General features: G+C 36.3%; 1 protein-coding gene across 14 annotated transcripts in view; it reads left to right on the forward strand.

The window, feature by feature from the left end:
- Positions 1 to 16,509, forward strand: part of TRPS1 (transcriptional repressor GATA binding 1) — a 257,236-nt gene that overhangs the window by 63,774 nt on the left and 176,953 nt on the right. For all 14 annotated transcript variants that reach the window (XM_021088993.1, XM_021088998.1, XM_021089000.1 and 11 more), the window contains one exon: positions 2,959 to 4,088. In XM_021088993.1, coding sequence (XP_020944652.1) covers positions 2,959 to 4,088 — 1,130 coding nt within the window. The remainder of the gene's footprint in view (positions 1 to 2,958; positions 4,089 to 16,509) is intronic.

The following is a 16,509-nucleotide window of genomic DNA, read 5'->3' on the forward strand; positions in this document are numbered from 1 at the left end:
TTGAAATAATGCTATGGGTGTGTAGGTGCTATTTCCTGGCAATAAGACTAAATAGACTATTGCTGCAAAACATTGATTTTACATTAACTCTTCTTGCTGTGTTTCATGTTTAACCCAGAAAAGAATTATTTTAAGTATTTTTGTGAATCATGAAAATAAAATGAAAATGGTCAGTAGTCTTAGGTATGGTGTTCTAAAATAATAAATTTTGTTTTATCTCAGAATGGCAGTTAAATGATATACATTAGTCATCTTTCACTATGACTTAAGTGAAAGTATAAAAAATGGCCACAAAGACCTTCTTTTGGAAAGGGAAAAGGAATGAAATACTGAGTAATTATGTTTTTCAGTTGGCTTTTATAATATGTCAGATATATAATTCTAATGTTACATTCACTTTTAATAATATATAATACTAAAATGATTAGCTGCTATTTACCGAGAAGGCAAATTGATAATCTATACAGGTGTCAGTGTTTGTTGTTTTTGCCATTAAATGAGATCCTTGTATTGTTGGGTTGACTGGGTGGTTTTTGAAAAGGCAGTAAGATGAAGGCACTTTCTGACATAAAATATATTACCATTAATAACATCCTAAATAATGGAGTTGGCTGAAAACACAACTTTTAGACACAGACACTACCAACTTAAAAGTTTTAATGCAGCTTTTATAGTAGCTTAGTTAATCCTAGACCGAAATGGTTTCCTGGAGGTTTTTGGTATGAAATGTCCTTTTCACCAAGTAGTAGTCTTTCTTAGCGTGGATTTTCTGACCCTTAAAGTTGATGTCAGACACTGGAAGAGATGCTGTGATGCATAGTAATAATTTTAGTTCATTGCAAAATCCTACATTTAGGGCTTTCTTAAGAAGGTATGTGCTCTTTGTGCAGCCCTCCCAGTGTGGACATGGAACATGAGACTGGAAGATTGCAAAATCAAAGAAAAGAGTGATGATATGTTGTGGTTTCTCAGGAACTACTAGCCGAAGTTCACAACCTTTTCTGTTAGGGAAACTAGGCAACTCCGAATTAGTGTGGTAGCTAAAAGAAGCAAATTTCTGTCTCTAGATTTTGTACACTGACTTTCTTTGCTTACATCAGAGAAGATTGGGATACTTCTGAATATGCTTTTTCTGATTCAAGTTGAAGTTCTTGAACAAAGTACCTGGGCTGGTGGCATCCCATTGAAAGATTTTTTTTGTTTTTGAAAACAAGGTTTCTTCTCACCTCTAGTGAATTGGGAAAGAGATGGAGGAGTCTGATGATATTATGCATTACATTTCGGTGCAAATTTTAGTTGCTTTGATCACTAAAGTGCTAGGTTAGAATGGGTGGTCTGGTTGGGACATCCTTCACACCTGTGATTAACTGTCAAGTTGCTGCCTGGAAGGGTGTCCCCATTTTTGCCCTTCTGGTTAGAAAATGCTGTGCTGTTGACAGACTGAAATCTCGGTGTTCCCAGTGAGGGGAACACTCTCATCCTTCCATGAAGGGCTGTGGGAGATGTTCATGAATTATTATCTTACTGTTCAGTAAATGTGCTGGTGATACGTTCACACACATCTAGAGCTGTGATCCTGGAAATAAGTTTACAGGTTGCCCCCATGGTGGAAGCTGTTGGCCAGAGAGGTTAAGTAATTTTATTCAGGTCATACATCTCTTTAAGTGGCAGAGCGGACTTCGATCTTAGTCCTCTACAGTAGAGTACAAACAGACCTCTCAGTGCGTTAAAGGAATGCTATTTGCATATTAGGTAGGATCTTTTAAATGATTTTGAGACGCTCAAGACTTTTCTCATGGAGTGATTTGGATATGGGCAGTGATCACACATGTCATTTTTGAGCAGCTGTTGAAGCTAGCAGAACACGATTATGCCACGTGCTTAATCTATTACATCTGGTTGTTGGAAAAATCCAAAAATTCCCTGATTGTTGAGAGAGGAAATCTCTTCTCCTTTAGAGATTTCTCTCAGAAACACCGTTTTAAACTAAGAATTTTGGCTTCTGGATGGTGGAACTTCGTTAAGCTGCCTGCTGCGGTGCACTCAGAGAAGAGTTTTCTATAAAACGCCCTTTGAAGGCTTCATTTCCCTAACACTGTACACAATTTTATAATTTTGGATAGACGGTAGAGCTGTGGTAATTGTTAGGGTGGAATGATCTCATTTTGGCCCTTGACTATCCCCGTGGCCCAGCCACAGGAGGGCCTGAGTGTTTGCTCTGAGACAAAGCCTTCATCAGATAAGGCCCTGGAAGGTTTCCTTCTTTTCATTTGCCCTGGGTTGGGAAACACTTTAAACTCCTTGCATTGGTCCTCCTTCTCCAAGATCTCAAGCTCACTGCATTCATTTTACTTTTCAGTCCAGTTGTGCATGCTTGGGCTTTAATTATAAACCATTTCGTGTGGTCATTTAGCACCTTTATTTTCTCCAAAAGATAGACTTCATCTTTGCCTGCAGCCTCACTGCGGTAGAAACTGAACAGACGATTTCCTTGGAGGATGTCTGCATTGAGTAATCTCTGAGCAACTGCCTCTGGTTTTGACAGCAGCCCTTAGCTTTGTGAGAAGAAATTACCACATGATTTGGATGCTTCCATGGGCATGTGATTTGAAGGAAGCAGTAGTAAAAACTCCTTAACTGAAAGTTGTCTTCTTAGTTTTTTTTTTTTTTTTAAATGTATAGATTGTTAAATCCTTTGACTTAGCTGTGGTACTTGTATTACTTACCCTCATCTGATACTTTGGCCAAAAATGTTTAGCATAATGAGCCTCTTATAGAGTCGTGATTGAGTAATGAAGAGTGAATTTCTTTGGCTCTGATTATTCAATGATTTCATAATAAGCAGAAGTCCTATTATATTTTTTGATGTGAAATACTTGGCAGTGTCACCTCCTCCCTCCTACAGAGAGCGCTGAATTAATGATACCTTTAGAGTAACATCCGTTTCTTCTATGCCAGGTCACTTCAGGTGGAACATTCATTGGCATTGGACGGAAAACACCAGATTGCCAAGGAAACACCAAGTACTTCCGCTGTAAATTCTGCAATTTCACTTATATGGGCAACTCATCAACGGAACTAGAACAGCATTTTCTTCAGACTCATCCAAACAAAATAAAAACTTCTCTCCCCTCCTCTGAGGGTGCAAAACCTTCAGAGAAAAACTCTAACAAATCCATCCCTGCACTTCGGTCCAGTGATTCTGGAGACTTGGGAAAGTGGCAGGACAAGATCACAGTCAAGGCGGGAGATGACACGCCTGTTGGCTACTCAGTGCCCATCAAGCCCCTCGATTCCTCGAGACAAAATGGTACAGAGGCCACCAGTTACTACTGGTGTAAATTTTGTAGTTTCAGCTGTGAGTCTTCGAGCTCACTGAAGCTGCTAGAACATTATAGCAAGCAGCACGGAGGAACCCAGTCTGGCAGCCTTAATCCAGAATTGAATGATAAGCTCTCCAGGGGCTCTGTCATTAATCAGAATGATCTAGCCAAAAGTGCAGAAGGGGAGCCCATGGCCAAGGCAGAGAAGGGCTCTAGTGGGGCGAAAAAGAAGGACTTCGCCAGCAAGGGAGCAGAGGACAATATGGTCACGAGCTACAATTGTCAGTTCTGCGACTTTAGATATTCCAAAAGCCACGGCCCCGATGTGATTGTGGTGGGGCCACTCCTTCGCCATTATCAGCAGCTCCATAACATTCATAAGTGTACCATTAAACACTGTCCATTCTGTCCCAGAGGCCTTTGCAGCCCAGAAAAGCACCTTGGAGAAATCACTTATCCATTTGCTTGTAGAAAAAGTAATTGTTCCCACTGTGCACTCTTGCTTTTGCACTTGTCTCCTGGGGCGGCCGGGAGCTCGAGAGTCAAACACCAGTGCCACCAGTGCTCCTTCTCCACCCCTGACGTGGACGTGCTCCTCTTCCATTACGAGAGCGCACATGATGCGCAAGCATCGGATGTCAAACAAGAAGGCAATCACCTGCAAGGATCGGATGGGCAGCAGGCGGTCAAGGAAAGCAAAGAACACTCATGTACCAAATGTGATTTCATTACCCAGGTGGAAGAAGAGATTTCCCGACACTACAGGTAAGCCTGGTGGGAGGGACAGTGGTGAGGAAATGATGGAAAATGTCCAGAGGGCTGACCCCAAAATTTATTTATTTACTTATTTGCTTATTTAGTTAGTTATTTTGCTTTTTAGGGCTGCACCTGCAGCATCTGGAGGTTTCCAGGCTGGGGGTCAAATCGGAGCTACAACTGCCACCCTACGCCACAGCCATAGCAACGTGAGATCTGAGCCGTGTCTGTGACCTAAACAACAGCTCACGGCAATGCTGGATCCTTGACCCACTGAGCGAGGCCAGGGATTGAACCTGCATCCTCATGGATACTGGTCGGGTTCGTTTCCACTGCGTCACAGTGGGGAAACTCCTGACCCAAGAACTGATGAGAATGATTGTGGAGGCTGGTGGACGTTCTAGAACAAGATCAGGTATAAGGTCATAGAATTGCAGATTATATACCTGGAGGTGTGATACCCACAGATTTTAATTTGATCATTGTTTCAAACTGTCTTCTCTTATGTTTTTTAACATCTGAAATTTGAAGTGGTGTTGATAATGGTGATGGCTTCACTGCAGTTAGATTATTAGTCCTTGTTAAATATGACTCCAGATGCCATGATTTTTGATCGAGCAGCTTCCAGATGAAAGAAACCACTATAATATGTTCTATTCTCTTTTCCAACTGGCAAACCATCCGCTTGAGAACATGTTGCTCATTTTCTTTTAAAATGAAATCAGATATTCTTCTAGGTTTAAAAGGTTAAGCAACATCCTTGTTTTGCATACAGACAGTAGTCTGCAGGTGAGAATTCTGTAACATGTGTGACTTTGGGTTTCCGTACATGCTGAGGGAGTAAAGCTGCTTAAGCTGTTTTAGATTCATACATAGGTGTAGTGTGTATCAGTGTTTTCTTTCTACTTTCATCCTGTTCTCATTATGGACATTAACTTTGCCAATTAATCCTCCTTACTTTCTAGAGATGAGTTTAGAACACATATCTTTATTTCACTTATATATTCATTCCTTAACTAATTATCTCCAAAAATGCACATGGTACCAGGCACTGATTTTAAAGGAGAAAGGAAGAAAAATATTGTGCCCTTATGAAAGTTATGGATTAGTAGGGAAGGTCTTAGCACATCATTATAAGAGTGATGAGTGTCAGGAAGGAGAGAGACAACTTTGTTTGGATATAATAACAACTTAGCCTCATATATGGTAATGAGGAAATGTCCCCTTGAGGAAGGAGCATTTAAACTGAGATTTGGTTGTAAATAGGAATTAGTTCTGCACAATTTTGGTCGTGTCATGTATTCAGATATTACTTTGTGAGTATCAGGTACTTTCTTGTTATTGAGGCTCTAAGCATCAAAGTGAAGGGTTTTCTTTACTATTTTAAGTGCTTTTCCATATGCAGACTCAATACCTTCGTGTAAAAAAAAAATCTAGCTATTTTAATTTTTACATCCCGAAGTTTTAAACAGCGCTTCCCAGTCTTTCAAAAAGTTGTGTGTTCGTACCAGTGTGTGTATGTTTTCTCAGTCCCCAGTAATGAAGCAGTTTATGTCCAACAATAGACTAATAATGTTAGATGTTAATTTGAAGGGCATCCTAATGTTCACAGTGAATCTAAATGTTCAGAAAACACTTCCTTGAGATTTACACTGTTTAATTTATAAGGTCAGCCCTGGGAAAGACACAGTCCTGCAATCAAATATGTGTTCACACTTGCAGTGAGTGTTTCTGGCTCATCTAATGTTGGCTGCATGTTAATTTATTTCTGGGGTAAGCAGACATTAGCTTTCTTCTGAGCTTTATTAGGGTACCTATTGTGTGTGTACATTTCTCTGGCAATGTAGAAATTAGATAATCCATTCTTATTTGGAAGGAGGAGGCTTTTTTTAAATCATGAAGAAATCAGCCACAGACACACACATATACAAACACACACACACACACACACACACACACATGCATGTAGATACCAGATTTCTTGGATGAGTGGCTTTTTTTTTTTTTTTTTAAGGAAGCTGAGGCCATTGCTTGAAAATCTGGCTGGAAAAAAAATTGAGATTCCATATGTTTTAGTTAAACAAAAAGAAAATCCCCCGAGAAATAAAAGTATGAATTAACATATTATTGAATAATCTCAGAGTTTACTTAATATTTAGTAATAAAAGCTTCAGAGGGAAGAACACTAGTCTTGTTTTGTTCACTAGAGTATCTGCATGATTTAGCATAGTGCCAGGTTGGGTAATAGGATGGGTAATGAAATCCCTGTAAGATTTTGACTTCACAGTAGTTAAGAATAAGTCAAAATCTCCATGGTGTGTTTTAGTTTAATCTTTGTCATTTATATGATCTTGGAACCCTTCTGAGGACACACAAAATGACAGTTGTCTGTGCATTCTGAATTTAAGTCAACCTTTCAGTGTTTTATTAGATTAAAAAAATAAGCAGCATTTGTCTCTGGGTAATTATAATACTCTTGCCCTTATTCTTAAACCCTAATGCAGTTTGCGTGATCCTAGATCCTGTAAGGCATTGAGTAGTCTATATCTGTTTCATTTGAATTCTTATAGAAATATTTGAAATTTGGACACTTGCAGTTTTGAGAATCATTGCTTGGTAGGAAGTATAAAGAAACTCTGTTGAAAGTTGAACAGGGGAGGCTCCTGGGATGTGAAAAGAAATAGTCACATGGATGTTGAAAACTTCATCAGCCATCAAAGCACTTCCCCCCAAATGCCACATTTTGAAGATAATATAAGAGCAGATGAGTTTACCACATCACCATACTATCTTTCTAGTTAAATGTATGTTTATTCATATTATTCTTATTGGGAAATCTTTACCACAATCCTCTTATTACTCTGGAATATTTTAGGCTTCTGAGTGCTTTTATACAAGACTTATAGTGTAGTAAAAAATAGCACACATGGAGAGCTGTACAATGTGTGAAGTTATGTAGTTGTAAAATAACTGCAGCTGAAAAGCATTGAGTGATTTAGAGCTAGCAGAGAAAAACCTAGTGTAGGTTTCATTCCATGGGCATTTTTTCAAAGAGCCAGGTTTAACCTGAGTTGAACTGCCAGCATTATCCAGTTAGCAAGTGAAACTCGGCCAGTTCTCCTTTATTTAGGTTTTGTATTTACTTATTGATACCCCATAGTTTACATCATGACAGAATTGTTATATTCCACTCATAAATTTGTTTCTCACACTCCTTTTCTTTTCTTATATATTATTCAGTTAAACCATGTGCCCATTCTCTGATTGACTACATTCTTATCAACATTTTCAGTGTTAGAACTTAATGATCCTGGAATACATAGGAGAACTGTCTGCTTACACAACTATACCAAACAAAACATACTTCTTAATGCCTTGTTAGACCTCCGTGAATTAAGAGAAAATCCTGAATCTCTTCTCTTTGCCTCTTCATCAAAAGTGAACTAAACCCAAACTGGGGAAAGCAAGCAGAGAATACGAGGCTGCACTGAGGGCAAATAATGACATTGATGTTGCTATTATACCAAGGCTAAGCTTGGAGTTGCTGGAAGAGACTGTTGAATCTGTGGGTTTCACTCTAAGCTGGTACCTTACAGGTGACTAGTGTGATTCTGCATCACTGCCTTCCTGTCACTCTGGTCAAAAGTGAAACAAATCTGTTTCTAGGCGACTACTCCAGTTTTCACCTGTATGCTATGTATGGCTTAAGATAAACTTTATATGCACTCACAAGTATAGTAGTTCATGATATGGACAAGAATATAAATCACTACATGTGAAATCAGTACAAAATGCAAATAATAGTTTTAGATACCCAGTAACTTCAGATACAGTACTTTCATTTCAAAGTAATAATAAATGTTTAAAGATATGAAACTTAGACTTACAAATTGATCATGCTACATGAGACAGTAAATGATTAGAAATATTCAAAAAAGAAACAAATAGCAAATATAATTATTGAAACTTAAAACATGCGAATAGATCAAATCACAGATTAGCAAACGTTTGAGAGCAAATGAGTTAATTAGAGGTTAAATCTGAAGATATTAGCCAGAATACTTACAAAAAGTGAAGGGGATGGAAAATATCAAAAGTGGATATAGGATATGGAAATTTAATAAGCTGTTCTAACACACCTCTAATTGGAGTTCTAGAAGAAAAGAATATTAAATGGAAGATAGGTGATTAGTGTTGAAGAGATAATGGCAGAAGAATTTTTAGAACTGATGAAAGACATAAATACACAGATACAAAATAGGATAGCTGATACTAAGCAGGATATGTAGCTCTTCTTCAACTTATGATAGGTTGTTCCAGTAAACCTGCTGTAAGTAGAAAATAACATAAATCAAAAGTGCATTTATGCATTTACTTAACCTACTGAACATCATAGCTTAGCCTAACCTAACTTAAATGTGTTTAGAACACTTACACTGCTTTACAGTTGAGAAAAATCATCTAACAGAAAGCCTGTTTTATAATAAAGTGTCGAATGTCTTATGTAATTTAGTTAATACTGTACTGAAGGTGAAAAACAGAGTAGTAGTCTGGTACAGAATGTTTGTAAATGTGTTGGTTGTGTTCCCTTGTGATCATGTGGCTGACTGGGAGCTGGGACTCCCTGCTACTGCCCAGCATCATGACAGTATATCATAATATATACCCTGCACATTATTAGCCCAGGAAAAAATTCAGATTCAAAGTATGGTTTCTACCTAATGCATGTGGATTTAGCACCATCCTAAGTTTGAAAGATTGTAAATCAAACTGTCATAAGTCAAGGACCATCTGTATACCAAAAAATTCAGTTGTAGACATGTAGTAAATATTGAAATGCCAAGGCAGAAAGGTTCCTTAGAGTAGCTAGAGAGAAACAACAGATCAACTATTCAGAAAAGACTTAGGTTAACAGCAGAAACTGTAAGAGAAAGCAATGCTATTCACAGTTTTGAAGGGGGGCAGGGGGAAGGCAACCTAGGTATTGCCTGTCTTTCACACTATCTTCCAAGAATAAGAGCAAAGACATTTTCACATAAACAAACACCAGAGAACTGTAAATCTCAACAACCATAGCCTGCCTTATTTATGCCGTTAAAAAGGTACTCAGATACTGGACAGCACTATTGTGTGCTTTTACAGGTAGAATGGTCAGAATTAAGTGTTCTAAGGTGCTTGAATTATCTAGAGTTAGTGAGTTGGGACTTCATTATGCTTATTTTGAAATTTTTTAAGGTAACTAATAAAAGAGTAGGAAATAAGTTCATAACTTCCAAAGCTATAGAGGAGAAAAATGGACAACAAAATAAAGAACACCCATAAAATTCAGTGTTTTCTTTAATGGCAAAAGAGGGTACATGGTAAAAAGTGGACGGGTACAATTTTTAAGGTAAGGTGATTTTTAAAAACATCCAGCTACTAGAAATCTTAATTAAATAACCTGTGTATTAAACTTTCCACTTAAAAGAACTTATTAAATATATTAAACAAGAAAATTCAACTATAAGCTCTTTATAGGTTTTACACCTAAAGCATAAGGCTGTGGAGAGTTTGGAAGAACAAAATAGACTAAGTTATGGAAACAAATATAAATTAAAGGAAAATTGAAGCAGCTTTCTTAATACCATACAATTTAAACTCTAAGACAAAAAGCATAGGAGGGAAAGTCATTGCTAATGGTAAGAGCTTCTGTTTGTCAGGGATGTAATAATTCTAAATACATAAATACAAATATAAAAAATATGTATGGAAAGCAAAAAGTTGAATAGGAACTACAGGGAAAATATGACAAATTGAAATCACAATAGTACCTTTTAAGAAACCTCCCTGATTAAAGTTTCAACAGAAAAGATTTTCAAAATAGAACAATAAATTAGCAGGTTAACTTAAAATGTATAAATTCTATGCCCAACAATTAGAGAATGCACATGAATTTCAAGCAGGTATAAAGTGCTTATAAAATTTGACACATTAAGGCAAAAAGAAATCAGATTTTAAAAAAATAGTATGTAGAATATAATCCTTCAAATCAGTGTAATTAAAGTAGACCTCAATAGCAGAAAGATAAGGATAGATGAAACTACAACAGGCAAATATTAACCAAAGAAAAAAATGAGGTCATTTTATTTATTCCAGAAAACATAGATGTTATGATAAAATATAAATAATGGATTAAAATGATCAGCACCTATGACTTTATAAAATGAATTTAGCAAATTCTGGCAATATCAAATTCTTATATTCCCAAAGACCACATCATTTCACTTCTGAGAAAAAAATTCTTGTGTGAGGGCAATTGGAAACATGCAAAAATGTTCAAAGTAGTATTTTTTTAGAGCCAAACAACCAAAACAGACATCAGAAAGAAAAACAAACAAGAAAAAAACCTCAACTGTCCAAAAGAGATTAGATGACTTGTAGATTTTTCTTACAGTGGAATGTTATACAGTAGTGGATTTGAATAAATGACAGTTGAATACACTATGGATGCCTTGTAATTTTGGCTGAATAAAAACAAAGAAGACTATTAGCCACATTCTATTTAACAAAGATCAAAAACAAACAAAGCTATATACATAAACATATATTTATATACATATATACCATATACCTTCTGTACATGTATGAACTGAACCATAATTATTATTTTCTCTCCCTAAGTCTATCATTCTCTCTTTCTGTATATATATGTGTGTGTGTACATATGCGTGTGTGTGTGCGTGTGTGCATAGACTCTTTGTCACTCTGTCTCTCTTTATGTAAAGAATATATATAAAAATCAATCATATTTTATCATTCTATAATTATGTTCCAGTTTTCATTTTTTTGCTAGACCTAGATATCAATGTGTATATCTCTGTCTGTACACAGGTATGATTAACAGTACACAATAAAAATTTTAAATAAAGATGAGGCATGAAGTCTCACCAGTACATATATCCAATAAATATTTGAATAAATGCTCAACCTCCCTTATTGAAGAACTACTTGAAAATCAATAATATAGTCATTATTGACCTCCTCGTCTAGAATGTGGAAAAATGTACACATTTTTTGGTAGTGTATGTAATGATAAGCATCCATCTGTTTAGAGATTCATGATGCATTAAAAGTTTTTAAAAGTGTTTGAATATATTAGATGTAACTCAGGCTGAAGGAAAGAACATTAGATGCAGGTGCTGATCAAATGAATATATAGCTACTGCTCAGTTTCTATCTTAAAAGAGCTCTGGGAAGGAACATGAACTGTGTGCTCTGCTAATTCTGAAGAATAGATCTGATGATAAGCACTTAATTATCAACACATCTGAAAAGGCTAAGTACACAGTGCATTAGAACAGAGTTTCTAAAAGGGTGACTACCATGATGGTTACATCTAGATTTGTGTATGTTATGTGTCATGTTCTTTTAAACAATACCTTATAAATCAGTTGCCTGTAAAACCTTGAAATGGCCATTGTAGTTCAAGTTGAAAATTCTCATTGTGAGACAAAAAGTTACCCAGGGTATTATAATCATCAGGAAAATAACTCACAATTGCACTACCTTTTTTTGGATACATTATTTATTAGAAATTTCAGATTTAATGATCCTGAGGACTTTATACAAGAACAGTTATCTTCTTAGAATGAGATACATTTTTGCCATGCTTTCTATTTTATGTTAAATAAGTTAAATATGTTATGTAATTTACTTCCCACTTTTTGTTTACTTTCTAGTTCAGGAGAAGACTTATCTTTCCGTTTTGAATATTTGATAGGAATATCTTCTTTTTGAAAGTGAATTATAAGTTAATGTCTTTCCTGTATGATATTAGCTGTGTTTACTTCCACAATGTGAAGGTGAAATCACCCCACACCCTTCTCCAACACTCCAAATTACAGTGAGTAAATACTCATCAGATTATTTCAATTAAAAAATGCAAGATGAGTGGATTGAATGAAATCTTATGCATTTAGAATATCAGGTTTCCTCAGATTATATTTTGTAGACTGCTTCTTCACATTTGACTAAGGCTGAATATTAAATTTTCAACTTTTAACCGTTGATTGAGGAGTTCCCCTCGTGGCTTAGTGGGTTAAGGACCCAACGTTGTCTCTGTGAGAATGCAGGTTGGCTTCCTGGCCTGGCGTTTCTTCAAGCTGTGGTGTAGGTTGCAGATGTGACTCGGATCCAGTGTTGCCATGGCTGTGATATAGACCACACCTGTAGCCTTGATTCAACCCCTAGCCTGGGAACTTCCATATGCCTCAGATGCAGCCATAAAAAAAAAAAAAAAAAGAAAGAAAAAAGTTGATTGATCTGGTTATCCACCTATATATCTATAATTCCTTTTAAAAAATATTTTATTGAAGTATAATTGATTTACAACATTGCATTAATTTCTATAGTATAGCAAAGTGATTCAGTTATACATACGTGTGTGTGTATGTATATAATGTGCACATACATATACATTATTTTTCATATTCTTTTCCACTTATCTCAAGATATTGAACATAGTTCCCTGTGCTATACAATAAAACCTTCTTGTTTATCCATTCTCTACGTAATAGTTGGCATCTACTACTCCCAAACTCCCAATCCCTCCCTCCCATCTCACTGCTTGGCAAACACAAGATTGTTCCTTATAATTCTGTTTCTGTTTTTGTCCCTCCAATACTCTCTTCACTTGCTTTTCATTCCAACATTTGACAGTGTCAGTGATTTCAAGTGCTGCATGTGTAGACCTTTATGACAACAAAGTATGTATTAACAAAAATGACTAACTTTATTAGTTGTCACTTCTACTGAACTACATTTAAATTGAATCACTTCATTTACTCTTCTGTGACAACTTATCTGTAGGTATTTGTTTCCGTAATTACCAAAAATACCTTTCAGAGTTTCAATTAATTAGTATTTATGATTTATCCATTTACTTTGATGTCCATTTAGTCATTGAAGAAGAAAAACGGTGGTTAAAACTGTTGAAAGTGAAATACAGTTATTTGGTAAAGAAGGGCTTTTTACGTGATAGCATAAATATCTGGAAGTTAACATTTAAAGAAGGAAAACAAAGCACTGCTTAGAGCTGACTCTGCAAATACTGTGCCCTGTATGTTATGAAAACCAAAAAATAGAAATATTAGAATAGAGCAAAAGAGTAGCATCTTTTGGGTGATTTTTTTTCTATGAAAGCTCCGTTCTTTGTGATTTAGGAAAATCATTTTTAATCTCTACTAATGAATGCAATGCTACTGTGAGGATGAAAGGCCACTGTGCATTGAAATGTGAATGGACCTGAAACAAGTAAATTTTTATAGCACACAAAAATTCTGTCAAGTAGTATAAAGAATAAAAACATCTTTCTTTCAAAGAAATTTTGAATCACTTGAATTAAGTATGTTTTTGTTTTTGTTTTTAGGCAGCTTGATTGTAGTTTTCTCTGGAGGCAAAGATGATTATCTCTTTTATCAAATTTTATTGTGTCCATCATCTAAAGTATTGCATGTGACAAGTTGAGATTTTATATAAGTATATCCTAAACACTGCATGGTACATGCTTACACTAAAATGTTATTTGTATATTATCTGAAATTCAGATTTAACTGGTCATCCTGTGCTTTATCTGGGAACGATAATGGTAGGAAGATGCATAAAATGACCTCTTTTTTTTCTCAAGTGCATGAAGAGAATGCTCTCCAGTTGGCAGCAGAGTATAGAATTTAAATGAATGCAAGTATATTTGTGGTGTCTTTTAAATTAGTTTGGCTTAACGTGGCTGTAGCTAGAAGTTCTAGTTTTTAGATAATGAAGAATTTATTCAGGGGACCACTCCAAATATACCATCTGCAAAATACCTATGCATTTCTTAATATTTCTCTGCTGCTTTATGACTCTATGTATTAAGTCTAGTGTTCCCAGAGCTATGGTGGTTCATTCCTTTGGTTATTAAGCAGATATTTACTGACTGTCTGGATGTTCTGGGTGGGAGTGGAAGGGATACACAGATGCATGGGCTTTGATCTTGATTTTAAGGCAATTACTATGTAACTGTGTAAGACATTGATGGTTATTTGGTAAATGAGAGCTTTTTAAGTGATGAAATAAATCTTTTTATGCCATCACTTAAATCAAAGGTCATTTTAATAAAAGACAATGTGAAAAAAAGTCCTCAGGGAATGACACAGTTTCAGAGCATCTCAGAGGATGGTAGGTTTACTCTTGGGGTGAGTCATTTGGGAAGTCTTTATGGATGAGAAGGTAGTTAAGGTAGGTCTTGAGAAGTGGAGGGAAAGTTCCCTGAACCTCTTTAAGGTTTTCATATTGCTGCTGATAAAATGAAATGCATTAAGTAGATCAGAGCAGAGTCCAAACTAATGTAGTTTGTCAATGACTAAACTTTTATTCTTCAATAATAGTTCTTATACTAGGGATGAAAATAACCTTTAGGGAGACATGGTATTATGTTGAAGGTCTTTTCAGTTATCATTGAACCAAGAGTGACACAAGTCAGAGGACATGCCCAAATCTTTTAGGAAATCCTTCCCAAACGAGCCAGTAACATTGCATCAACTCCCAAACAGCATACATGGACAAGAGCTAAAATACTATGCCACGCCCTGCATATTATTTTATGAATTGACTCCTCTATGATTCATGTTCTTCTTTTATGAAGTAGGGATGGAAATAGGTACTTTGTGTGCTTGTTGTATAATAATATATATAAATGACCTAGCACTAAAATTGCTGAAAGGTAATCCCCAAAGAATGAAATAAAGAGATGGATTACTGTTTGGGGATTATGCTTGACAATGTCGTGTTTACAGTTTTAGCTTACAGAGCTGTTAGGGGGATGATTCTCATAGGTGGGAGTGTGTGCTTTAAGAGGGAAAATCTTGTTGCTCATCATCAGTAATTCATTTGGGAATGTTCTATCAAGTACTGAGTATGTATACTGAGAGTTTATTCCAGTCTAATTCTCATCTTGATGTTATTTCTGACCATGGCTTCAGGACTCTTGCTATTTAAGATGTAGTCTGGACCCAGCAACATCATCTGGGATTTTGAAAGAAATGGAGACTATTGGGTACCACCCCAGACTTCTAGAATCAGAATCTGAATTTTAACAATATTCCCAGGTGATTCTTCTGTATGGTAGGGCTTGAGACACATTGCTCTAGGTGTTAGTATTGTTGATTGAAAAGAGTATATTGCTCCCAGCTTTCGAAAGGTGTGTAATATATTCTTAATATATTTCCTATCATTTATATGACTGATACTGTAGAGAGAACGAAGACCTTCAGATCTCCAGAATATTATGCAGCAAATTACCTTTTATGCCTCATCGGGTGGTATTCAATGGCCTGAAAGACAGAGCAGTTTAGCAGTTTACTGCTTAATTGTCAAGCTTTACTTTCTTTTCATTAATAGTAGTCACGTGCAGAATCTTATGATTCTGAGTAACAAAGATAGGGCATTAGCTGTGTTTTATTAGAGTCCAATGGGTAAAGGATGCCTTGTGTTCTCGTTACGTTGTTTTGAACCAGGATATATCTACAAGGGAGTTTGTAAATAGTCCGTGTAGGGGTAACTTCTGAAGACCTTGCTAAAAATTCAGATTCTTAGGTTATGCCCAGGAGATTCTGATCTTCAATAGGGCAATTAAGAGGCCCTGGAATCTGTATTGCTAAGAACTCCTTTGGTGGCAGCACCGCACGCAACCAGTTTTGCAAACCATTGCTCTAATCAGTCTTATTTCTGACAGTTATAAGATCTTGCCCTCCCTCTCTGTTTTCATTTTTTTAAAATCCCTCATGTTTTCATTTTCAGTATCATCAGCAATTTCATTTGTTTTTATATAAAGTTAAAAATGAAGGCAGCCAAAGATTGAAAAATAAAGCATCAGTCTGGAAGGTAGAGAAGCCCTGCATTCTTGACTTGATGTAAAGGGACAAGACACTGTTTTCTTCACTTTCCTCATCTGTAAGATGGGCTTTATGCTTCAGTGGAATGTGAGATTGTGTATGTGTGAGTGCTTTGAAGTCTTCAAAAGAAAAGTTGTGTGAGTGGAGCTTGTTATTGCCACCTCATTTTAATATCCTTCCTGTTAAAATGTGTTTTTCTTTTCAATGCAAAACGTGGTTCTCACTGAAAACGTATGTCTGCAGTTTCTGTCTCATTTCTGAGCTACACCCATCCTTACTGTCTTCTGCATTTGGAAGGTCTTCCGGCATCTGTATTGTGGAAGGTTTGCCCTGATCAGTCAGGATAAGTGCTCCTCTGTGGGGCAGATCAGAACAGCTTTTGCTGAAACCTGTAACGAGTCAGGGAGTTGTCCCTTGGGATAGGAACTAGAAATTAGAAAATCTGGAAGTCCCAGATCCCCTGTTTCAGAATGATACTCAGTGATGAACTCATGGTCTGGGTCGCACAGACCCATGACTCC

The sequence above is a fragment of the Sus scrofa genome, chromosome 4, assembly GCF_000003025.6.
Source record: "Sus scrofa isolate TJ Tabasco breed Duroc chromosome 4, Sscrofa11.1, whole genome shotgun sequence".
Classification (NCBI taxonomy): domain Eukaryota; kingdom Metazoa; phylum Chordata; class Mammalia; order Artiodactyla; family Suidae; genus Sus; species Sus scrofa.